This window comes from Zonotrichia albicollis, chromosome 29 (assembly GCF_047830755.1).
Source record: "Zonotrichia albicollis isolate bZonAlb1 chromosome 29, bZonAlb1.hap1, whole genome shotgun sequence".
NCBI classification, from domain to species: domain Eukaryota; kingdom Metazoa; phylum Chordata; class Aves; order Passeriformes; family Passerellidae; genus Zonotrichia; species Zonotrichia albicollis.
The window spans coordinates 1677699-1700884 of record NC_133847.1 but is presented as its reverse complement, the minus strand read 5'-3'; the positions used below and the strand labels follow the sequence as shown (position 1 = coordinate 1700884).

Sequence of the window (23186 nt, the reverse complement as noted above, 5' to 3'; positions counted from 1 at the left end):
TGACAACCCCAGACCCTTTGCAAGCTCATGCCAAGGGCTAAGGCAGCACAGGCCACGAGGTCTCAGTGTGTTTGTTCATACAGAAGCTCGAGTTTTGGGTCACAGAGAGAGCCCACACTGCACACGGGTCCTGTTGCTGTGCCACGATGCTGGGGCTGAGGGCTCCGTGGGGATGTGGGGTGAGGAATGACCCACCCGTGTCACTGCGTCCCTGGCCAGGGGATCTCGGGGCCTGAGCAGCCTGTGCTCCCTGGGGCTGGCAGGAGGGGCCTGGCTTTGGCAGTGCTGTGGGACAGCAGGCAGGGTGAGGGAGGGGACATGGTGGCCTGTTGTAGTGCCACCCCCACACCATCCTCTCCTTTCCTCCTCCAGCAGCAGGAGCAGTGGTGCTGGGATGCAGGGCTTGGCTGGGCTGGACAGTGAAGGCAGGGTCTTCCCCACACAACGGGGGCCTCACTGCTCTAACTCTGCTCCTCTTTGGGCAGCTTCAGCCTGGCAAAGCCCATCCCCTGGCCTCGGTTCTGTCTGTGTGTTGGGCACACCTGGCTGAGAGGTGCCACAGTCACCCCAGCTCATCTCCACCTTGGACTCTGCCCTGCAGCTCCTTCTGGGCTCGAGTTTGGCTCTGGGGAAAAGGGGTGCCTGTGGGTTCCTGCAGTGAGGAAGGGACAGTGCAGCCTCTACCTGGCCTGGCGGTGGCCCAGGTGCCCTGTGACAGGCTGTGCCCTATGACAGGCTGTGCCCTATGACAGGCTGTGTGACAGGCTGTGCCCTATGACAGGCTGTGCCCTGTGACGGGGCCGTGCCAGCTCCCCCGGGGCTGTGGGCGGGGGGTGGCAGCTCTGCGCCCACGTGCTGCACAACAGGAAGGAAGAGGGAAGGAAGCAGAAGTGCTGTGCTGCAGCGCGGGGGCGATTTTGGGGGAGATTTTGGGCTGAACCTCTGTGTGGGGTCAGTGCACAGCCTGGGAGCTGATGGGGCTCAGCCATACCCTGTGGTGAGTACCCATCCCTGCCAGGCCTGCAGCCCACCCTTCCCTCACCACCCCCAGTGTGTCCAGATCCCAAATCCAGCAGCAGGTGAGCAGACGGAGCACCTGGGTCCCTGTCCACTGCCTTGGAGCCCCCTGCTTGGGGTGAGTGTCACCCAGCTGCTCTGGGCACCACAGTCCTGGGGACAAGGGTCCTTCTGGGGTGGGTTCTTGGGAAGGGACCTGAGGGGAGGGGGAGGGAACTGCCCTGTCCAGATGGTTCGTGTCACACAAACCTTTCCCAGAATTCAGGGCAAGCTGAGCTGGGTCCCAGTCCTAAGACCCCCATGTACCTTATGTTGACCCCTCTTAGGCCCCTGCTGGTGGCTCCAGGGCCACCATGCAGAGGCCTGGTGACACCATGCAGAGGCCTGGTGACAGCAAGGGGGGGCTGCTGCTGCCCCACTGGGGCCTCTGCCAGAAGAAGAGGGGTACTGGGGCCCCATCCTCTGTGTCACCTGAAAGGATGGGGAAGGTGATGGGGGCTATCCCCTCCTTCTAGTTCTGTGGACCCCATTCCATGAAGGTCCCTTTCCTGGGGCCAGGCTAAAGTGCCCTGGCTCCCTGCCCAAGGCTAGGGGGGTGAGTGGCGTCCCCTGTGCCACCCAGCTGGCAGAGTGGCAATGTGTCACTCCTGACTGCCTGCCGGCGGCCAGATCCAGCAGCGCTGCCAGGTCCCAGCACCTCCTCAGGCTCCTGGCACCAGGGATCTCATTGCTCTCCCCTGAGTCACCCTGTGCCCAGAAGGCTCCCGTGGGGCACGGGGACCTGGCACCCCGTCACCCACCCACTGACAGCTGGTCCCCTCGGCGTCCCCAGGAGCGATGGGGGACTGGAGCATGCCCATCGGCTCGCTGGGCGATGACGTGGTGGCCCGGCTATGTGAGCTGCTGGATAACGCCGGCCGGGGCTGGCGCAAGCTGGCCGAGCTGGCTGGGGCCGAGAAACGCTTCAGGTGCAGGTAGGGCTGGGGGAGCCGTGCCGGAGGCTGTCTCCGACCGGGTCACCGTGGGCACAGCTCTGCCGGGGCTCAGCGGGGGCGCACGGGTCGGTTCCCCCCGGGCTGGGCTCCATCCGCCCCGAGGGAGAAGGCTGGGCCGGGGCCGGGGCCGGGGCCGGGACTGGGGCTGGGGCCGTGGCTGGGGCTGGGCCTGCGGCTGTGCTTGGGGCTGGGCCCGGGGCTGTGCTTGGGGTTGGGGCCGGGGCCGGGGCTGGGCCTGGAGCCGGGGCCGGGGCTGGGGCTGTACTTGGGGCTGTGGCTGGGGCTGTGGCTGGGGCCGGGGCCGGGGCCGGGGCTGGGGCCGTGGCTGGGGCTGGGCCCGGGGCTGTGCTTGGGACTGGGGCCGGGGCTGTGTTTGGGGTTGGGGCTGTGGCCAGGGCTATGGCCAGGGCTGGGGCTGGGGCTGTGGCTCTGACGGCTGCGGGCGCTCGCAGCGTGGAGGAGCTGGAGATGTGCTCGCTGAAGGTGCTGGAGCCCCGCGGCAGCCCCACGCAGTGCCTGCTGCAGCTCCTGGCCGAGCGCGACTGCACCCTGCGCTACCTGCTGGGCTGCCTGGAGCGCATGGGGCACGAACAGGCCTGCCGGGTGCTCAGCTCCGCCGGTACGGACGGACAGAGGGACCGGGGGTGCGCGGGAGCACCGGGGGCAGGGGCTCAGCAAGAGGAAATGGGCATGGGGGTGAAGAACAGCAATTCCTGTTGGGGGTCTTGCTCTGGTTGTGAGGTGCTGGGCAGGCAGGGTGGGGTGGGATAGGTGCAACAGGATGAGATAGGATGGGATGTGGTCTGATTGGATGGGACAGGACATATTTGGACAGCATGGGATAGGATGGGATACGGCGGGGTAGGATAGAGCAGAGTGGGATGGGATAGGCTGAAACAAGATGAGATGTGCAGATGGGATAGCACTGAATATGCCAATGGGACAAGGTGGGATGAGATGGCTGGGACAGGACAGAGGTGTGCGATGTGATAGGATGGGCTGGGCTGGGAGAGGAGAATCTGTGGTGGATGGGAGTGGGGCAAGATAGGATGGGACTGGATGGTATGGGGTGATGCAGGACAGGGCACTCAGCCAGCCCAGGCCGGTCTCTCCTCTCCCACAGTCCAGGATGGCATTCGCATCACGGTGCAGCCAGAGTCGCAGGTGGTGGCGGAGGGGACACAGGTGTCCCTGACCTGCTGTGCAACTGGCCCGCCAGGGCTCATGTACCAGTGGTTCTGTGGGAGGCAGGAGGTGAGCAGGGCCCCACACCCTGGCTGTGGTGAGGGACCCGCACGGGTGAGGGAGCACTTTACTCCTTGGCCTCCTCCTGTCCTGTAGGTGCCTGGAGCCACATCCCCAGAGCTGGTGATTGACACAGCCACTCCTGCGGGCCAGTGGTACATCTGCCGGGTGAACTGTGGGGCCACATTCACCTTCTCCAGGTGGGCTCACGTGCAGGTGGAGAAGAGCAGCAGCCCCAGCTCAGGTGGGTCTTGATCTCTGTCCCTGGGCTGTCAGCGATGGGACACCACTTGCCTGATTGGGACATCTCCTGCAGGGCACCTCTTGCCCCATCAGGACAGGGATGGGGTATCATTTGCCATGTAAGGCCCTGGCTCAGCTGTGAAGGTCTCTGGGCTTGCTGGGGTGACGGTGCCCACAGAGGAGTCACATGCCCTCCTCATGCCTGCTGCCTCACGCCATCCATGGGTGCCAGGGCCTGTGGCTGCAGAACCTGAGGCCTGGAGCAGTGCTGCTGAGTGCTTCCATGGCTGGGTGCCTGATTTCCCCCCCTTCCCTTGCCCAGGCAGTGGCTACTGCCCGAGCATGGCAGGGCTGCAGATCCTGCGGCAGCCGCGGCCGTGCCGCCTGGCCGAGGGGGACACGCTGGCCCTGGAGTGCAGAGCCATTGGCAACCCCCCGCCCCAGTACCAGTGGTTCAGGAACCGGCGCCCCGTGGAAGGGGCACAGGCACCCCTGCTCCAGGTATGGAGGGACCTCTGGCACGGCATGGCATGGTACAGCATGGCACAGTGTGGCACAGTGCAGCGTGGTCTGGCACACTGCCCCAGCCTCCCGCTCTGCCCTGCTGGCAGGTGAAGCTGGTGACAACGGCCGAGCGGGGCAGCTACTCCTGCCACGTGTTCAACCTCTTCCACGAGGTGTGGAGCCAGGAGGTGGACGTGGAGATTGGTGAGGGCCCCAGAAAAACCTCTGTGACCCCCCACCTGCTCTGTTCCCAGCAAAGCCCTCATGGCTGCACAGTTTTTGGGGGGACTGCAGCCCATGCTGGGAGGTGATGTCATGCACAGGGTTCCTGACATCCCCTCTGCCACAGGCCCACGGCTCTTCACCTCTGGAGGCTCCTGGCAGGAGGGGGATGGAGGTAGGTGGGAGCAGAGCAGACAGGTCTGTGCTGCTCTGCCTGCCACGCTCCCCTGGCACTGAAGGACCATGGCACGGCATTTCTCTCTTCCCAGGCTCCCTAGAGCATGGCAGCCCTGGACAGCTGTATGGTAAGAGCCTGCCCAGGAGGGGCTGGTGGCCCTGGGGGACTCTGACTGTAGCCAATGTCATCACTGTCACCTCATAAGGCTTTACTAGGCCAGGAATGCTTTGGATGCAGCATACTGGAAGAGTGAAACAGCATCCCAGCCCCAACTCGAATTAGGAGAGCAGATCAGCACCTTAACCCTCAACCCAAATCCCCAACCCTAGCCCTTACCCATAAACTGAGGGTTCAGGGATCAGTGAGCCAGGGATGCCATAGGGTACCTTGGTACCCAGGGACTGTGATGCTGGCCAGAGCTGGGTGTCACCTCTGTGGGCAGCATGGAGGGCAGGTGTGTCCCACTCTGTAACAACACCTCCCTCTCCTGTCCTTGCAGCCACAGACAAAGTGGCGCTGCTGATTGGCAACATGCACTACCTGCACCACAAGCAGCTGCAGGCGCCCATCGTGGATGTTCACGCCCTCGGTGCCCTCCTGTGCCAGCTCAACTTCAAGGTGGTGTCCCTGCTGGACCTGCGCAAGGCTGAGATGCAGATGGCTGTCGATGAGTTCCTCCTCCTCCTTGACAAGGGCGTCTACGGTGCGACAGCACCCGCCAGGGTGGCTCCAGCCCCGGGGGAGCTGAGGGTTTTATGCTGGTGGAGTCTTGGGGTGCGCCCAGGCAAGAAGCAGGTGCTGGCAGGTCAGAGGATGGATGTCACCATGTCACCTGCCCTCTGTTTCCCCAGCAGGTTTGCTCTACTACGCCGGGCACGGCTATGAAAATTTTGGCAACAGCTTCATGGTGCCCATCGACGCGCCCAGCGCCTACACGTCAGAGCACTGCCTGTGCGTGCAGCGGGTGCTGCAGGAGATGCAGCAGCGCCGCACCGGCCTCAACATCTTCCTGCTTGACATGTGCCGCAAGAGGTGACCCAGCCCTGCCACCCACCTGGGGACAAGCTGCCGCTCAGGGAGAGCCAGCACAGGGACCTGGTGGTGGTGGCTCCTGGGGGCAGGTAGCAGGGCACACCCAGGGTCCCATCTAAACCCATTGTCTTTGTCTAAATGCCCCAAGACTTCACTGCCCCTGTGAGCTAGCAAACGCTGTAGTGGGCGGGCAGAGGGGTACAGAGCAGCCCTCAAGGTCTGGTGTGCTTTGGGGTGGGTTTTGGGAGGGGAACAGGTTCTCACTCTGTCCAGCTTCTCTTCTCTTGCAGGAACCTCAATGATGACATCATCCCGCAGGTTGGGGCGCTGGAGGTCACGGCCAACATCGTCTTTGGCTATGCCACGTGGGTCCCCTCCCACCATCCCCTGGCACAGGCAGAGTGGGGCTGAGTCTCCCTGCCCAGCTCAGGGGCTCAGACCCCCACGGCTGCATCCCTCCACCCTTGATGCTGGAGAGGTTGGGCAAGCAGCAGCTGCCAGTCCCTCACAGGGCAGGGAGGTGCCCATGGCACTGCTTGGCTTTGGGCAGCACCTGCTGGCATGAAGCCCCAAGACTCCTCCAGAGCACAGGGGTTTGGGCTGGTGATGCTTTGAGCATCCAGGATCTGGCCATTCTCTCCTGTCCCAAACACAGTGGCCAGATGGTGTGATAGGAACAGGAAGAGTGCTGGGCACCCAGCTCTGGCTTCCTTAGGGCTGTCATCCTGTTGGGGGCCAATTCCCAGGGAGTGCCAGACCCCATGACAGATCCAGCCACTGCCCTGTCCCCGCAGGTGTGCAGATGCTGAAGCCTATGAGCTGAGCCAGGGTGAGCTCTCCAACGGCATCTTCGTCACCTTCCTCAAGCGCTGGCTGCTGGAGGATGAGAAGATCACGGTGCTGCTGGACAAGGTGGCCGAGGGTGAGTGAGGAGCAGTGGGGAACAGTGACACCCCTGGGGGCCCCTGTCAACCCCCTGTGCCCCTGCAGACATGGGCACTCTGGAGATCACGCGGGGCCGGCAGGCCCTGGAGCTCCGCAGCAACCTCTCAGAGAGACGGGCGCTGACAGACCCCATCCGCCCCCCGGGCCAGGACGAGTCCTCTGCCAGGAACCTGCAGTGGGCCAAGGCTCACGGTGAGTCATGGGAGCCTGTCCCAAGCTGGCATCAGGAGCAGAGAGAGGCTGTGAACAACACCTGCTGGGTTCCTCCCACCTGGAGGAGAAACAGCTGGCACACAGCCACCAGCCTGGAGACAGCAACAACAGCAGCCCTGCTCTGGGGTGACCCAGTGGCCGCCTCACCTGTGGGCACAGCTCGAGCCTTGAGCCCCTGCAGGTGCCAGCCCTGTGCTCCCTGTCCCCTCCCCAGTGCTGCCGGAGAGCCGGCACCTCTGCTTTGACTGCGGTGTCACCGTCCAGCTGGGCTTTGCTGCCGAGTTCTCCAACATTATGATCATCTACACGCGTGTGGTGGCTGCCCCCAAGGACATCACCAAGTGTGAGGCCCGGCTCACTGATATTCCCGAGGTGGGAGCAGCTGCCAAAGCCCCCACCAGGGCAACGCTGGGGAACGGGGGGAAGCTGTGGTGGTCTTCACGTGAGTGCTGTCATGGCAGGAGCTGGATGTGGACCTCAAGTGCACCAACAAGGAGAGCCCAGAGGAGCTGGGCAGCCCACTGGCACCCGTCTGGAGCCTCGGCTGCCCCTCCTGCTGCCTCTACAGCCGGGTCTGTGGCTTGCAGAAGCTGCGGGTAAGAGCCATGGCGAGCGGTGTCGGGGGCACGGCGTGACCATGGCCGTGCCAGGGCAGGAGCCCACGGTGCTGCTGTCCCTGCAGCAGGAGCTGGCCTTCACCGTGTGCCTGCAGTACCGCTACCAGGGCATGGATGACTTTGTGGAGGAGCGGCAGCGGGTGAATGTGGGGCGGCCGCTCATCGCCAAGCTCAACCTGCAGTGGGCAGCGCCCCCCTCCCCAGCCCACAGCCCCCTGTGCCCCTCTGCCCCCGGGAGCTGGGGTGTGGGGGAGAGCTCGTGGGTCAACACCCCCGAGGAGAACCTGAGCCCCGAGGGCCCCGGCTCCCACACTCTGTAGAGGGACAGTGAGGTGCCACCCCGTCACCGCAGCCCCCTGGCACCGTGCCTGTCCTGCTGGGGGCCGGGGCATGGACGGGGTGCAGGTGACATGCACAGAGGCTGGGCTCCATCCTGGCCTCAGCCAAGGGGTGCAGGTCTCACAGCACAGCACAGCGGGGACTGTGGGCCTCAGCTGCACATCCCTGGCATGGCAATGCCACCCTTACATCCCTGGGCAGTGCCAGCCCCGCATCCCTGGGCAGTGCCAGTCCCATATCCCTGGGCATGGCAATGCCACCCTCACATCCCTGGGCAGTGTCAGTCCCACGTCCCTGGGCAGTGCCAGCCCCACATGTCAGGCCACCACCAGGCAGTGCAGGGGCAGAGTGCCAGAGACCACGGCTCAGCAGGCTCGAGGCGTCGTGCCGGGGCAGGGCTAGGTTCGTTCAGGCCTGGGAGAAATAGAGAGAAATAAGCAGCTTAGGGGCAAATCCCGCGGGAGGAGATTACCGGGGTGGGAGCGGGAGGGCTCCTGCTCGGCCACGAGGGGGTGGGAGCATCCCCTGGTACCTCCAGCACTGCCAGCAGCACCCACTCCTCGCAGTACAGCCCCAGGAACCGGCCCCATCTGGGCAGTGAGCGATTTCAGGACAGGATTGGGATCGAAGGGAAAAAAAATTCCTTTTTGCTTAAATTGTTCCCACACAAACTCCTGCATGCTGGGGCAGGCTCCAGTGGGTGTCCGCCGGGGAAAGCACCAATAAAGTGGTCCGGCCAGGCGGCTCGGTGCTTCTGCGTCCTCCCTGCGTTTAAATGGCATTTTTGCGGTCAGAAATCTCGCCCGTTCCCGCAGGAGATGCAGCGCAGCACCGGGCGCACCCACGGGAGGGAAGGGGGGTACCGAGTGCGGGTACCCCGACATCCCCCGAGCCACCCCAAGGAAAACAGCTCATTTCCATCACTCACACAGCCCCCAGCCCCGAGGATGGGGAGGCGCATCTATCCATCCATCCATCCATGCTCCCGCCGGGCCCCTCCGCGCTGCCGGGCGGCGCTGCCGGAGCACCCTCGCCCCAATTACGGCTCCGATCAAACGGGCCGGGGGTGCGGCGCTGCCGCTCCCAGCGCCAGCCGGCCTTTGTTGGCGCTCGGGAGGCCGAGGGGTGCCCCGGGCTGGCGCCAGCCTCGGCAATTATGTCATGTGAAAAGCGCAGCCCCCATTGAGCGCGTCCCGTCCCCCGGATCAAACCCCATTACTTCCGCAGCCGTTGCTTCATTATCTGCCGGCCGGAGCTCGCCTCGGCCGGGGCGCTTCGCCCCATTAGCTGGGCCGAGGAGCCGGGGAGCATCGATTATGCGTTTAATGGGTTGTTAAAGGTTTAATTGTCGCTAACGAAACAGACGAGCAGCAGCAGCCGGGGGACGGGGCACAAGGAGCAGGGTCTCGCCGGGGTCAGTGCCTCGCCTGGCCCGCTGGCATCCCGGGCACAGCCGCCCGACCCCGGGGCTCTGCAGGCGTCAGAGCCCGGCCCGGGGGGTTTGGATCGGGTGAGACCCCGGGCTGGGGGCGCTGAGTGGGCTCTGGGCAGGGGGGACGCGGTCGGGATGAGGCTGCCCCAGCCAGCCCCCAACGGGGACTCTGGTCAGGTCCGGAGTGAGAAGATTTTCTGGGGAAAAGCTTTGGGTTGTCCTTTGTTTGGCTCCTCCAGGGACTGGGGCACCCCAGGAACCCTGGACACTCAGGGCATCCCAGGGACCCCGGGCACCCACTCGTAAACTCCCCTGTCTTGCTGTCCCAGCTGTGCTTAGCACCTCAGAGCCGCTGTGGGCTCAGCGGTATGCTGGGGCCATGCTGGCTTTTGCCATCGGTGAGGGTGAGGGTGCCTCTGGCTGTGCCCCGAGCTCCAGCGGGTGGGCAGATGGGACAGAGCTGCACTCTGGGGACCCCTGAGGACACGGCACCTTGTCACCACCCCCAGCTCCCCCCTGGCAGGGAACACTGGCAAGGGATAAGCCAGGTGTGGTGTCCCCCCAGAACCCTGTTGTGGTGAGCCCAGGGCTCACAGCCGACCCCCTCCTCTCACCAGGGTCTCGGGGGTCCCACTGCTGCCCATCCTCCCCCCAGCACAATTCCAGCAGCCCTCTGGCACCTCTGGGAGTGTTGGGGCGGGGGGCACAGCCCCCAAGGGACAGTCCAGCAGGGGACCTGGGACTGTTGAGGCCATGGAGCAGCACAAGCCAATCCCAGGTCACCTGTGCCTGGAGCTGGCCCAGCCCTGCCTGCAGCATCCCGAGGGACCAGGGCAGGAGGGTGCTCAGTGATGGAGCCCGCGGGAAAGCTCCGTTCTGGCAGAGGTTTGGGAGCAGGACAGGAGGGTGCCCAGGGATGGTGCCCCCAGGGAAAGCTCCGTTCTGGCAGAGGCTCGGCAGCCACACCGAGCTGAGGAGGGCACGGCCCGACCGCGGCCCCGCAGCTCCAACTCCAGCCAGCAGCAGCCGTCCAGCTCATCTCTTTACTCACAATACACCCGTGCTCTCGGCACATCTGGCACGACCACAGCGTGCCCCAACACCGCTAAAACATCCCCCCAAGTACTCCCTACAAAACTAGAGCTTTCTGTTCACTTTTGTTTAAATCTGCAGCATTAAAAAAAAATTAATAATAATGGAAAGGGGAGGGGGTGTGGAGAAAGGAGGTGTCCAACTGGCATGTGGTGGGTGGCCCGCTGGCACAGTGGGATGCCTGAGCTTCAGCCAGGTCCTCAGTTGATCTTGATGCCTCAGAGAGGCAAAGGAGCTCTCCTGGAGTGCTTCCCCCAGCCGTGGGGCCCTGCCAGCACCCGACTCGCTCCCCTGGCACTGCTGGTGCTGGGTCAGTGTGGGGAAGAGGCAGCCTGGCATCCCTGCCCGGTGCCAGCTTGGTCCTGCTGAGCACCCGCTGTCCTCCCTCGCCCGCCAGCGCCGGGGGCAGGAGTGGCGGCCGGGGAGCTCGGAGGGGACCGTTCATCAAATGGGCTGCCAGGTCTTGTCAATGGTCTGAATGTGCTCCTTGGCTTTCATGCGGAGCGAGGCGATGCTGGAGCTCCTCTGGTCCACCTCCTCCAGCGGGTACTTGTCCACAAAGGGGGTGCTGCACTGGTAGGGTGCGGGGGCCATGGGCTGCATGCCCTGCGCCATCGGCGGGGGCGTGTTGAGGAAGGAGTGCCCAGCATAGGGGGGCTGCAGGGCCTGGGGGGCTCCCATGAAGCCGGGGATGCTGTGAACCGTGGTGGCACTGGAGATGGGGGACGTCAGCCATGGGTCGAGTGGCAGGGAGTTGCTCATGGGCCCCACGTTGGGGGTCATGGGGGGCCGGTTGAAGGAGAGCACAGGGGTGTCGTGGAGCTTCATGGAACTGGCCTCCATCTTCTCCTGCCTCCTCCACTTGGCTCGTCGGTTCTGGAACCAGACCTGCGGGGTGAGAGCCAAGGTGAGCTCACTGTGCCCAGCTGGGCCCTTGCAGAGTGCCCCACACGCCGTGTCCCACACAGGGTGCCCCCTGCCTCTGCCCAGTGCCTCTGCCCCAGGCAGGGTCCCCTTTGTGCTGTATCCCCTGTGGGTGTCCCACGGGAAGTGCTCGAGGTGGGGCTGTGCCGTTTGGGTGTTCCATCCCACAAGGGCTGTCCTACAGGGCTCCAGCAACCCCAGCAACTCTGCCAGACCTCTCCCACAAGCCCCAGAGACCAAGGACATCTCCAGGGTGTGGAAGGGAGAGGTGTAAGCACAGAGCCCCTTTGGCTCCGTGGGAACGTGCAGCCCGGCCCTGCAGATTCCCAGCAGTCCATGGGACAATGTTATCCGACCTTCCCAGCCCCTTGGTCACAGCTTTCATAAGTTAAACAGTCACAGTTGTGCCAAAACCCAGCAGGAACGACAGGGACTGGCGACCCAAATCCAGTGGGGACGTCTGGCCCCGTGGGAACTGCTCATTAAAGAGCTGGTCCCCACGTCCCCAGAGCAGTACAGGGCACAGGGGTCTGCTGCAGGAGGCAAAGGGGAGGAAAGATGAATGGCTGGGTGGGAAAGGGGAGGGTTCCACGGGCTGCTCATGGCTGTTGGGGACACTGGGCTGCACTGGTGCAAACTGCACGTCCAGAGAAGGGAACGGAGCTGGAGAAAGGGCTGGAGCACAAGTCGGATGAGGAGCAGCTGAGGAAGCTGAGGGGGCTCAGCCTGGAGAAAAGGAGGCTCAGGAGGGACCTTGTGGCTCTGCACAGCTCCTGACAGGAGGGGCAGCTGGGGAGGGTCAGGCTCTGCTCCCAGGGAGCGAGGGGGGCACAGGAGGAAACAGCCTCAAGCTGCACTAGGGGAGGGTTAGGTTGGAGATTAGTGGAAATTTCTTCCTTAGGGCAGTGGTGGAGTCCTCATTCATGGAGGGACTTCAAAGATGTGTGGATGTGGCACTTGGGGACATGGACTGGTGGTGGCCTTGGCAGTGCTGGGGGAGCAGTTGGACTCAATGGACTCAGAGCGCTTTTCCAACCTGAATGATTCTGTGGTTCTGTGAAACCAGTTGTTGCTCAGAGAGCTCAGCAGAGGTGTCTTTATGGTTTGGACCCCCACAAAAAAGGCTGCGTTGTCTTCACTGGGGCTGAGGCCTGGGGAATTCAGTTCATTTGTTTGGGGGCTACTGCTTTCATTCACAGTGGCTTCATTCAGCTCCTTGACCCTTTCTCCCTCCCTGATCTCACCCTGTCAGTCCAGGAAAGGTGGGGAGAAGACTGGTGGGACCCCAGGCTCTTCCCAGGCTCTGGTGTCCCCCCATGAGTCTTTTGCTGCAGCCTAAGGAACAAAACCTCCCCAGTCCCACTGCCTTGCCAATCTGCCTGCTCCAACAATCTTAAAACCCTCAAATCCATGAGGATCTTGTGCTTTCCCAGCCCAAAAACCTGGAAGGAGCCACAATCAGCCTAGGTGGGTTTTTTGGCCACTTTCCCATGCGAGCAGCAGGAGGGATGGGAGCAGCCAGCACCAGAAGGGGGAAAGATTTCTGAAAACCATCTCTGTGTCCTGTTGGAGCCTCTGGCCCATGGGCCCAGCTGAGACCTTGTAAGTCAGAATGGGACCCCAGGGAGGAACAAGGCTCAGCCTTTAAACCCTTTGCCTGGCTTTGTCAGGAGCAGCTGGCTCTGCAGAGATGCCACTCCCGTATCGAGCTGTGGGGAAACTGAGGCACGGAGGGAGGCACTGGCACTAGAGCTGGCTCTGAGGAGCTCTCCATCACCTTGGGGTCCCCGTGCCCCGGCTCAGGGGCAGGTCCGGGGTGCAGGGGTGCTGCCCTCCCTACCTGCACGCGGACCTCCGGCAGGTTGACCTTCATGGCCAGCTCCTCGCGGCTGTACACGTCGGGGTAGTGCGACTTCTCGAAGGCGCGCTCCAGCTCGTGCAGCTGGTACGTGGTGAAGGTGGTGCGGTTCCGCCGGTGCTTCTTCTTGGGCTGCTCCTCCTCGGCGGCGGCCGGCGGGGAGCTCTCGCCGTCCCCCGGCTTCCGCAGCTCCCCCAGGTCCCCCTCGCACTTATTGAGGAACATGGTGGCACCTGGGGGGACAGCGCAGAGTCAGAGGGGCCTGGGGGCTTTGGGCCCCGCACGTGTCCCAGCCCAGGGATGGACGGACAGGGCAAAGGAGGGATGGGAAGGTAGGGTGGCCCTAGAACAGGTTATGCAAAGGCATAATCCTCTCTGCCACAGCAGAGGATCGCAGGGCTGTGGTGTCCTGGGGGCTGGTCCACAGTCCCGGCGACTGACCCGGGGTCCTGGGGACTGACCCAGAATCCAAGGGATGCCTCATACTTGGCTCTGCTGTCAGATCCCACCGGGCCACTGAACCCGCTGGTGCTAAAAGTCAGATTTCCTCTGAAATGGAGGATTTATGGAAGTGCCATCAGTGAGAGCCAACCTGATCTCTCTCTGCCCTGGCCTGGAGGGGACCAAGCCTGGGTTAATTCCCTCCTTCCTCCCCAGCTCCTTTGTCCAGCCTCTTCCATGGAGCAGGCTGGCCCTGGAACGTTGGGGGACCCAGTGTCAGTCCCGAGGCTGGGCGGGCGTGACCCGGCGCTGTCCCCCAGCTAATAACGTTTGGGTGACGCTTATAAGCATTTTCAACCCTCACAACGTTTCATCTTTAAGCTTTTTATCCGGCATCTGAAATCTTCCTGCAGTATTTGCAGGGGATTAAGGGTCTCTTTCCACCGTGAGGATGTCAGCAGACATGGAAATGGGGCCGAAAACTGTAATCCTGGGGCAAGGGGAAGTCACTGCATTGCCCACACCTGCCGGCCAAGGCTCACCTCATGCCTCAAGGGGAGTGGGGAGGGGAAAGGAGAATGAGTTCATGCTGGGAGGGGACATTGAGGGTCCTAGAGGGCAGCAAGCAGGGGCTGGGTGTCGGGTGTTGCCCAGGCTGCGCACACAGGGTGTGTGTGTGGGGTGCTGTGTGTGCAGTGGGGCTGTGCACTGTGTGCCTGCAGCAGCTGCAGCTGTGCCTGTACCTGGGCACAGGTACACACACCCTGGGCAGGGCCCAGGGGGGCTCAGGGAGGCTCCCAGTGAGGCACCGGTGTCCGGGGGGAAAGGCTGGGCTGGGCATGCGATGGAAGGTGTGCAGCAATGCAGAGTGTGGATGTGCACGTGTGGGGATGGGGCTGTGCAGGGATGGGGGTGTGCAGGGATGGGGATGGGGGTGTGCAGGGATGGGGGTGTGCAGGGATGGGGGTGTGCAGATATGGGGGTGTGCAGGGACAGGGGTGTGCAGGGATGGGGGTGTGCAGGGATAGGGGTGTGCAGGGTGGTTTGCAGCACTCAGGAGCAGTGCCAGGGAGCAATGCCTCTGTGCCATGCATGCAGCACGTGCTGTGCAGTGTCTGCACTGCTGCACACAGGGCACAGTGTGTGTGCACAGTGCTCATGCAGGGTGTGCACAGCACTTTGGGTGTGCAGGGAGCACAGTGTGTGTGGAGCATGCACAGCCTGTGGGCACAGGGGCTGTGGGCACCCAGTCTACAGTGTGAGCAGTGTGTGCAGGGTGTGTGCACAGTGTGAGCAGTGTGTGCAGTGTGTGCAGTATGTGTGCACAGTGTGTGCAGGGTGTGTGCACAGTGTGTGCGGTGTGTGTGCAGTGTGTGCAGTGTGTGCAGTATGTGTGCACAGTGTGTGCAGTATTTGCAGCGTGTGCAGTGTGTGTGCAGAGTGTGTGCAGGGTGTGTGCACAGTGTGTGCAGTGTGTGCAGTGCACATGGCACAGGCAGCAGAGGCACCTGCAGAGCCTGTGGCACACACCATGCAGTGCAGCACATGCATTGTGTGCCTGTGTGTGGCAATGTGCAGTGCCTGCCCAGCGTGTGCTGTGTCTGTGCAGTGCAGCCAGCACGAGCAGCCTGTGCCTGGTGCTGCTGTGGGTGTGTGCTGTGGGCAGTGTGTCCAGTGGAACCAGTGCATGCCCAGGGGCTGTGTGTGCAGGGAGTGCAGGGTGTGCAGGGAGTGCATAGAGTGTGGGGAGTGCAGAGTGTGCAGGGAGTGCAGAGTGTGCAGGGAGTGCAGAGTGTGCAGGGAGTGCAGCACAGGGTGGGTGTGCCTTTGGGTGTGCAGCAGGGTCTGTGTGCCTTTGGGAGTGCAGCAGGGTGTGTGTGCAGGGTGTGCTGGGTGTGCAGCACAGGGTCTGTGTGCCTTTGGGAGCTGCAGGGTGTGTGTGCCTTTGGGAGCTGCAGGCCCACCCTGACAGGGTGTCTGTAGCCCCAGGGGCTCTGGGTCCAGCCCGGCAGTCTCAGGGGAGCCACAAGTCAGGGCAGGGGTGTTGGGTGCTGCACCCTGGGGTGCCCCAAGGCAGTGGTGGGGGGCAGGGGGGCGGGGGGGAGCAGGGGCCCTGTGGTCACTGTGTGAGAATCACAGCATGTTCTGGGACTGGGGGGACAGGGAAGGGATGGGGTCCCCCAATGACATCCTGCTCTCACTCACCTGCTTCTCATTTGCGCAGCTCCACACCTGCAAGGAGAGGAGAGAGGGGAGCTGAGCACCCTCCTGGGGCACAGACACCCCCAAGGCACCCAGCACCCCACCAGGATCCCCATCTGCCCTGCACAGCCATGTCCCACGGTCCCACGGAGCAATGGGGGGAGCCAGAGCTGGGGGGGAGCTGGAAGGAGCTGGGGCAATGGGAATGGGTGAGATGGGCACTGGGGAATGAGTGAGAGAGGCTGGGGGGGCTGGGAATAAGATGGGGCAAGCGGGAGAAGAAGAGGGGCACTGGTGGGGGACAGGGCTAAGGTGCAGAGACAGAGCCCCATGGTTCACCCCCTGACCCCATCAGAAAGCAACAGAGGCAAAAACTTCCCAGGAGCAGCAAACCCTGACCAGGGAGCGGAGCTGAGCAGCAGAACACTGGAGCAGCAGTGACCCAGCAGCAGAGCAGCACCCCCGGACCCTGCGGGATGGGGGCGAGGGCGGGACCCCCCCAAATCTGCCTCAGCCTGGCTGGGGGGCACAGAATGTCCCTGAGTGGGGTACGGGGAGCCATTACACACCTGGGGGGACATCAGCAGCAACCAAGCACCCCATTTCCCCCATCCTCCAGGGACTGGCCTCAGGACTCTCAAGCCTTTGCCACCAGTGTTTTGGGAATCCTGCCTGGAAACAGGCCACCCTGAGCTGGGGCGGGGGGAACTGCTGAACTCTGGCTCCCAAAGAACATCTTCCTGCAGCCTCTGTCATGCTAGCAGCAATTTTTGGGTTTAAGCTCTTAAGCCGCAAAACTGTGCTGGGAACCATAAGGACCCAATACCTCCGGGGAGTTCTTTTCCCCCTCTCCTCGATGCTCCAGCCCATGGTTTTCCTGTGGGGGCTGCTAGCTAGGGGGAGGGAATAGCTGCTGGTAAAGACACCCAAAAAAACCAACAAAAATGACATTGAGCCCTGGTCAAAGTGGGCAAAACCCCTCACTTTAAAACCTCTCACTTCCTGAGCACTGCAAAGCATCGGTGAGGACAGGTGGCCTCTCCTGTCAGCAGGGGATGTGGAAGAGACAGTGCAGGGACAGCCCCACCTTCCACTGGGACCCCATTCTGTGCCTTTGGGAGCCCACCTGGGTGCCAGGATTTGGCTCCCTGGGCTCGAGCTGCCAGGGATGGGTGGTGGAGCCCGGGTGGCTCCTGGCCCTGGCCCTGTGTGACTCGGGGCGAGTGACACTGGCGGGCGCCCCATCCGCTCCCGAGTCCCCAGGGAACGGTGCCAGCCCCGTCCCCAACACCAACCCCAGGCACACCCTGGGGACACCCACTCCCTTTCTCAGCATCTTCCCTCGGCGCTTTGTCCCGAATTGGAAAAAAACGGCGTTACCTGCTGGGCCCAACTCGGCTTTTCCAGGAGTATTTAACTTTGCTGGTCCCTCCCGGGAACCAAACAAGCGGCTCAACCTCACCAATCTCGCAGCTTTGGCAGCCAAAGTTGCCTCTAGTCTTCTTATTTGTCACAGAACCGCCGTGCTAAGGCTCGGGAGAATCTTTATTTAGTGTTGCAGATGTCACCAAGGCACCGCAGATTGGAAATGAGTCCAAAGGATTAAGACGAGGTTATTAATTGGAGGCCTTCCCCTTTAAGAATGATTGACAGTTACTTTCTGGACAAGTAATTGCTCTAAATGTCCCCCCAGCACGGGTCCGGGGGGGCAGTGGCGGACAAAGCCCCGAACTGCCTTCCCCACTCGGATTGTCTCCCCACAAAGGCGTCCTGCTGGAGTTTGCCGTGTAATCCCCTCATTACGGGCGAGGAGAAAGAATTAGAAACAGGGGGAGCGGAGAAGAAAGGATGGAGGGGGAGGGGGCAGGATTTCCTTGGGCTGCGGAGCCTCTGCCCCAGGGATGGGGTCCAGGGCAGATGCCCCAAGCCTCGGTGGGATGGGGATGCTGCAGAGATGGGTGCTGTCCCCCCTGGACAGGGATGGCGAGCTGGGGGTGGCCCTGTGACAGCGTGGGTGGCCCTGTGGCTCCCATGACACTGCCTGCAGAGCCCTGCCCGTGTGGGGAGCAGAGACGGGGACAGGTGTGGGGACAGGGATGGGGACCAGGCACGGGGTCCAGCGTGAGGCCCCAGGGTGCGGACACGGCCTGGGGAGCTGCTCTGGGGTCTGGCTGTGGGCCCAGGTGTAGGGACCAGTCATAGAGACCAGGCCCCTGGAACAGCCTTGGGGACCTGGTATGAGGATCAGGCAGGGAACGCTCACGGGGACCAGAGGAAGGGACCAGGCAGGAGTGTGGGGAGCAGCCATGGGGCAGTGCCCATGGGACCAGGCCTGGGATGATTCATGGACATGGGACTGAGCACTGGGCCCAGGCATGGGAACACCCTGTGGGGACCAGCTGTGGGATCCAGCCAAGGGCACAATCCCTGGGGGTGCCCCATGGGCCCTGGCCTAAGGGGGCGTGGGACAAAGGCAGCCAGGCTGAGGGGCAGGGCCACCATTCTTCTCCTCCGCACTCCCACTGCTGCCCCTGGGCCCCAAGGAACGATGGAAACATCATGGTGGGAGTCCTGGGCTCTGCGGGGGGATGTGCTTGGTGCTGCCCGCAGCCCCATCATGTGGGGTGCATTTTGCCCTTTTCTTTCTTTGCCCACTTTTACTTTCTCCCAAAACCATCTTCCTGCCACCTGCAGCCGCCGCCACCCCCGGGCCTGTCTCGGCTTCCTCCCACTCCCTTCCTCCTCGCCGCACTTCCCCTTTCGCATGGCAAATGTCACTGTGGGGGTTTTGGACTGTGCCAGGTGCTGCTGTGCCCTCCCCACCAGAGCTGCTCCTGGCAAGACCCCACAGCCCCTCTGTGTCCTGGTGTGGGCCCTGAGGCTACCCCATTGTCCCCCACTGGGGTTGAGAGGCTTTACCTGCCCTGTCTCACAGCTCTTTGGGGACATGTGATGTTGTGTTGGGAATGGCATGCCACTACCCTGGGGACAGTGTGCCACCACGGCAGGGACAGGCTGGCACTGCCCTGGGCACGGCAAGGCCACACCCCAGGGATGGCACAACCTGCACAGGCAGGTCCTGCAGCCCCCGGGGGTGGGGGAACACTGCAGGGCCAGCAGCACTGCAGGAGGGCAGGGGACAGAGGGAGCTGTGGGGACAGCCCCGGGCAGGGCCATGTGTGGGGCAGGGCCACGTGTAGGGCAGGGCCATGTGTGGGGCCGGGGTGATGAGTGGGGCAGAGGTGATGGGTGGGGCAGGGGTGATGTTTTGGGCAGGGGTGCAAACCAGACCCCATTCTCCCGATGCCCATGCTGGCCACTGTGCCGAGTGCAAGAGCGTGTGCCCCACACTGGTGGCCCCCGGCAGGTTTCCCGGGGTGCCCCCCTGGCCCGGGGGTGCGGGGAGGTGCCCAGGGTGCCCAGTTCGGGTGCGGGGAGGTGCCCAGGGTGCCGAGTTTGCGGCGGGGAGGTGCCCAGGGTGCCCAGGGTGCCCGGTTTGGGGTCGGGGGCTGCCCAGCTGCCCGGCCCGGCGCTCTGTGTGCCCTGCCGGCACACACAAGGTGTTGCCTCGCCCGGGGGGAGGCAGCAGGCTGATTTGCCAAATGATTATAATTGCCTTTTAGGAGCAGATAGCAAATTGATTTGCTTCCTTGTCCAAGGCCCGTAATCGCTTCATCACTTTAAAATATTAATGCTATACTTCTTTGCTAGTTTCCCAATTACCCTAATTGAAGGCAAATTGGTTAAGAAGGTGCAATGCAGAGTATCAGGGGGTTTAGTTCACTCAAATGACAGTTTTAAACCTCCCTAATCCTATTAGCGCGCAAAGCTGCTAACGCTTAGAGACGCTGCGTCAGCTTACCGGGGCGGTGGGGCCGGGGGCGGGGGTCGGCCCGGGGGGCGGCCGGGGGCCACCGGCCTCACGTGACCAGCTCGGCCGGGGATTTATCACTTTTTTAGTTCATTAAGAGGCCTTTGGCAGGCGGGGAGGCAGCAGGGGTGACCCAAAAGGGTGCTGGGCGGGAGGCAGGTGGCAGCATGGGGAGGGCGGGGGGAGGACGATTAGCCAAGGAGACCTGGCGGAGGGTCCTGACCCGAATCCCAGCTGGCGCTGGGAGTCCCCATGCAGCCCCACTGGGAGCACTGGGAGAGGGCTGCCCGGCAGAGCAGGATGGGACCCTGGTGTGGAACGGGGATGGAGGACTGAGGTGGTGCTTGCAGAGCTCGTTGGGGACCTCAGTGCCACCATCCCAGCAGCTGGCACTTGGTGGCGATGTGGGGTGGGATCAGCGTTGTGCCGGGTGCCACAGCTGCTGCCGCCCGGCCAGGATCCTGGCGAGGGACTGCTGTGGCACAGACGGTCCCATCCCACAGGTGGGGTTTGTGCCTCAAGGGAGATTTCCTGAGTTCTGAAGAAAAGCTGGTGACCGGGGATGAGGATGATGGCAGAGACAGCAGGGATGATGAAGTCAGCAGGGACAGCGGGGCCACCGAACATCCCGAGGGTCCCCGGTGTCAGGCGCAGCCTGTCTCACGCTCCCCGGGATGCTCCGGCAGCCCCTGGGCTGGCACCGGGAGCGGTTCCGGGGGAATGGGCACCCCGTGTGTGCAGGGTGTGCTCCCTTCTCTCTGAGCTCCCGCTCCTCAGCCCTGGCTCTGCTGCAGCGCTGGGCTCGGGGGCAGCTCCGGGCCCACCTGCGCCGGATCCGGCCGTGGGCAGCCCGGGCAGGGCCGGCCCGGCAGCCTTTCCGGAGCAGATGGCAGCGGCGTGGGGAGGATGGAGGCGGCTCAGCGCGTCCTTCCTTTCATGCACACACAGCGTGATTCCCGGCGGCTCCGGCTCCGGCGGGAGGTGCCGCTGGGGCCAGCGCTGGACCAACATTTTACACGGGTTCAGTGAGCTTAGTCCTTGGGGACAGGCGACTCAGGAAGATTACAGCTCGCTAAAATAGGCAGGTATTAGTGATCTCAGCAGCCCCCGGCCTTCCGGCGCGGCCGCATTTAAGCCAGCGCTGCTGCCGAGCGCCCAGGACAGAGCCCGGCGGGGCAGGAGCAGCCGGGCACCCCGGCCCAGCCGAGGGGATGCTCCAGCACGGAGTAAATGCTCCACGCCCGCTCCGGGGCTGTCCCCAAGGGTGGCCAGGGGGATCACGGGGTCCCAGTGAGGGCTGCTGCAGAGGGGGGGCAGGACCCAGTGGCCAAGCGTCCCGGGCTGGTTGGTGGCTCACAGGACACGGAGCAGCCCGGCTCCAGCGCTGTCATCGTGTTCCCTCACCCAGCAGGACAGGGACTGTGTGGGTGCGGGATGTGGCAGGACAGGAATGGTGCCGGCAATGCTGTATTTATTGAGCCAAACGGTGCACGGTGCCAGGGCTGGTCAGGGGGGTCAGGGACCTGCCCCATGTGGGGGCTCACACCAAGAGCACCACGAGAGGGACCTGAGCACACCCAGGCGTTCTGCACCCCTGCACACCCTGGCAAAGCAACTGCGAATGGCTTTGGGGAAGAAAACCCACGCCTAACATGAGTATTGGGACCCGTACCCCAAGTGAAGGCACCCAGAGCTCGGCATGCCGCGGCTCCCGGGCACAGAGGCTGCCGATGGCTCCTGCAGCGCTGCTACATCAGGGCGCACTTGTCCCGCACCTGCTCCACGCCGCCCAGGGCGCGCTCCCGCAGCGCCGGCAGCTCCACCTGCCGCAGCTTCGCCAGGAAGGCGAAGGCCCCGGCGCTGCCATCCTCCTCCTCCTCCTCGCTGTGCACCATGGCTGCCAGGTCCGGCGGCAGCTCCACCGCCCCTCCGGCCACGTGCACCTGGGCGTCGTCCCGCTCGTCCTGAATGCGGGTGGGAGAGGCCGTCGGGTGGGGACAGACGCGGGGCCCACCCCGGGGCCCACCCCGGGACAGAGAACGGCCAGTCCCAGGGGGCCGGGGACACGGCGGGATTCCAGGACTGCCCAGTGCCACACTCGGACGCTGGGTGGACAGTGGGCGGCAGATAGACAGAGACAGTGGCCGTCTGCTGCCCCCTTCAGGAATCCCTCCGGCCCAGGGGAGCACGGCAGCCGTGGGCCTGGAGCTGTTCGGGCGATGTAGGGTCAAGGGGAAGCCCCGGGCCCGCAGACAGGTTGGCTCTTACCTGGGCCAGGTGGTACTTGTCCCGCAGGTGCATCCGCACCGTGGCCCGTTCTGCCTTCCTCTGTGCAAACGCCTTGTCCCGCTCGATCCTGCAGCAGGTGCCACACCATCACCCCTCCTCACTGAGCCTCCCAGGACCACCCCACCCCGGTCACCCTGCTCCTCCTGCAGAGCAGGTCTGGGGCAGGAGGGAGAAGGTCTGAGACCCACAAGAGGGTTAAAGTGGGGATCTGGGAGCAGGAGCCACATCCTGTCCATGCAGCTCAGCACGCAGATTCAGAGGTGGTTGATGAAGGCGCCCATTGCAGGGATTCACTCCTCCTGCAGCCTCTCATCTCCCTGGTGCTGAGCTGCTGGCTTCCCACAGTGCCCAGTCCTAGGGAGGTGGGACCTGAATCCAATCCCAAGCTGACCCCAAACCCTGGGCTCCACGGGTGCTGGACTGGAGCCATCCCGGGGCTCTGACACCTGGGGGTTCCCCTTGTCACCTGTGGTGCACAAAGGTGCTGTCACAGCCCTGTGCCAGCACCTCCATGGACCCCCCCATGCTGTGGGGGACACATGCTGAGGGCACCTGCTCTGCACTGTCTCTTGCCCCAGCTGCCTCACTGTCCCTGTGCTCTGCCACCCTGGGGAAAGCCCACAGAATCAAATCCTGATTCTGGGGTGTTGGGGGACCCTCGTGACCCGCTCAGCCCCGGCAAGGCCTTACTTCTCCTCCAGCAGCTGCCGCTGGTACTCTTCAAACTCCTCGCGGGCCATGGTGCTGGGCAGCGCTGCCGCCTTCTCATCCTTGGGGGCCCCCTTGGCGGACTCGTCCTTGCCCCCCTGGAAGCTCTTCAGGGTGGCCGTGAAGAAGGAGGCCATGGTGGGTGGCGGTGGCAGCTCCTGCCCCGAGGTGCCCACCGGGTCCCAGTGCCCGCAAGGTCAGTGGGCCCAGCCCCAGGGGCACCGCGGATCAGGGGCGGATTAAGGCATTAGGAGGGGAAGGCACAGCCAGGGTGGAAGGACCTTCCCTTTGCTGCACCCAAGGGTGCTTGCAGGGGACAGTGGAGTGCTGGGGGACAGCAAGTGCTGCCTTCATCAGGAGTCACTGAACTGAACTGCAGCATACACCGGGTCAGGCTGAAATACCCCCAATACATGGGTCCAAAATTGGGTCAGCACCCATGGGGCCATGGCAAGCCCTGGGGAGAGCCCCATGCCGTGGGCACCCAGAACCATGCACTCAGGCATGGGATTGGGGGTGCAGGAAGTCAGCACGGAGGAGACACAAGAGGATTAGCCGAAAAAGCCCAGCCGAGGGTCAGAGGAGTGGCAGCAGATGAGGCGGTGGCGGGGCACACCCACCCTGTGCCCCCGCTAATCCCTGCTCCACCGAGACCGAGATTGCTCGGCAGCCTGCGGGGCCGGGGGCTCCCCACGCCTGCGGATGTGCCCCGTGCCTGTAATCTATAGGAAAGCAATTCCCATACAGGCTCTGATTAAAGCATAATCCCCTGCTGCACAGAGCCCCGATGGGAGAGGGGCTGCATGGCAGGGGGGGTTC

At 63.5% G+C, this 23186-nt stretch overlaps 3 protein-coding genes across 6 annotated transcripts; 1 reads left to right on the top strand and 2 right to left on the bottom strand.

Moving 5' to 3' along the window:
* Positions 1-865: 865 nt before the first annotated feature.
* Positions 866-8334, top strand: LOC102074006 (mucosa-associated lymphoid tissue lymphoma translocation protein 1). Of its 4 annotated transcripts, XM_026797577.2 has the most exons (18): positions 879-951; positions 1052-1135; positions 1850-1991; positions 2465-2631; positions 3136-3266; positions 3354-3501; positions 3823-4001; positions 4112-4208; positions 4354-4401; positions 4496-4531; positions 4904-5107; positions 5259-5436; positions 5727-5801; positions 6231-6358; positions 6427-6573; positions 6809-6966; positions 7056-7190; positions 7277-8332. In XM_026797577.2, exons 3-18 carry the CDS (start codon positions 1855-1857, stop codon positions 7529-7531), a joined length of 2223 nt encoding a protein of 740 aa, XP_026653378.2. In that variant the 5' UTR covers positions 879-951; positions 1052-1135; positions 1850-1854; the 3' UTR covers positions 7532-8332. The 4 variants fall into 4 exon arrangements, with proteins under 4 accessions (XP_074384931.1, XP_074384932.1, XP_074384930.1 ...); XM_074528830.1 differs by lacking the exon at positions 1052-1135 and having other exon boundaries at positions 866-997; positions 7277-8333; XM_074528831.1 differs by having other exon boundaries at positions 867-1135; positions 7280-8334.
* A 1798-nt stretch (positions 8335-10132) lies between these two features.
* Positions 10133-13086, bottom strand: RAX2 (retina and anterior neural fold homeobox 2). Its single transcript, XM_005494236.2, has 2 exons — positions 12839-13086; positions 10133-10962 (listed from the first exon to the last, which is right to left on the bottom strand). The coding sequence occupies exons 1-2, from the start codon at positions 13079-13081 to the stop codon at positions 10519-10521; spliced, it is 687 nt and encodes a 228-aa protein (XP_005494293.2). The 5' UTR covers positions 13082-13086; the 3' UTR covers positions 10133-10518.
* A 7305-nt stretch (positions 13087-20391) lies between these two features.
* Positions 20392-23138, bottom strand: LOC102061680 (complexin-3). The gene is made up of 3 exons (XM_014272156.3): positions 22350-23138; positions 21639-21726; positions 20392-21334 (listed from the first exon to the last, which is right to left on the bottom strand). Exons 1-3 carry the CDS (start codon positions 22502-22504, stop codon positions 21119-21121), a joined length of 459 nt encoding a protein of 152 aa, XP_014127631.1. The 5' UTR covers positions 22505-23138; the 3' UTR covers positions 20392-21118.
* Between the last annotated feature and the right edge of the window lie 48 nt (positions 23139-23186).

Coding starts and splice junctions, on each gene's coding strand:
- LOC102074006 (XM_074528830.1), top strand. CDS start 1,855: ATGGGGGACTGGAGCATGCCCATCGGCTCGCTGGGCGATGACGTGGTG. Junction 5,108..5,258: donor CCTTGACAAGGGCGTCTACG/GTGCGACAGCAC, acceptor TTTCCCCAGCAG/GTTTGCTCTACTACGCCGGG. Junction 6,967..7,055: donor GGCTCACTGATATTCCCGAG/GTGGGAGCAGCT, acceptor CTGTCATGGCAG/GAGCTGGATGTGGACCTCAA.
- RAX2 (XM_005494236.2), bottom strand. CDS start 13,081: ATGTTCCTCAATAAGTGCGAGGGGGACCTGGGGGAGCTGCGGAAGCCG. Junction 10,963..12,838: donor TGCCGGAGGTCCGCGTGCAG/GTAGGGAGGGCA, acceptor CTCACCCCGCAG/GTCTGGTTCCAGAACCGACG.
- LOC102061680 (XM_014272156.3), bottom strand. CDS start 22,504: ATGGCCTCCTTCTTCACGGCCACCCTGAAGAGCTTCCAGGGGGGCAAG. Junction 21,727..22,349: donor CGGCAGCTGCTGGAGGAGAA/GTAAGGCCTTGC, acceptor CACCTGCTGCAG/GATCGAGCGGGACAAGGCGT. Junction 21,335..21,638: donor ACAAGTACCACCTGGCCCAG/GTAAGAGCCAAC, acceptor ACCCGCATTCAG/GACGAGCGGGACGACGCCCA.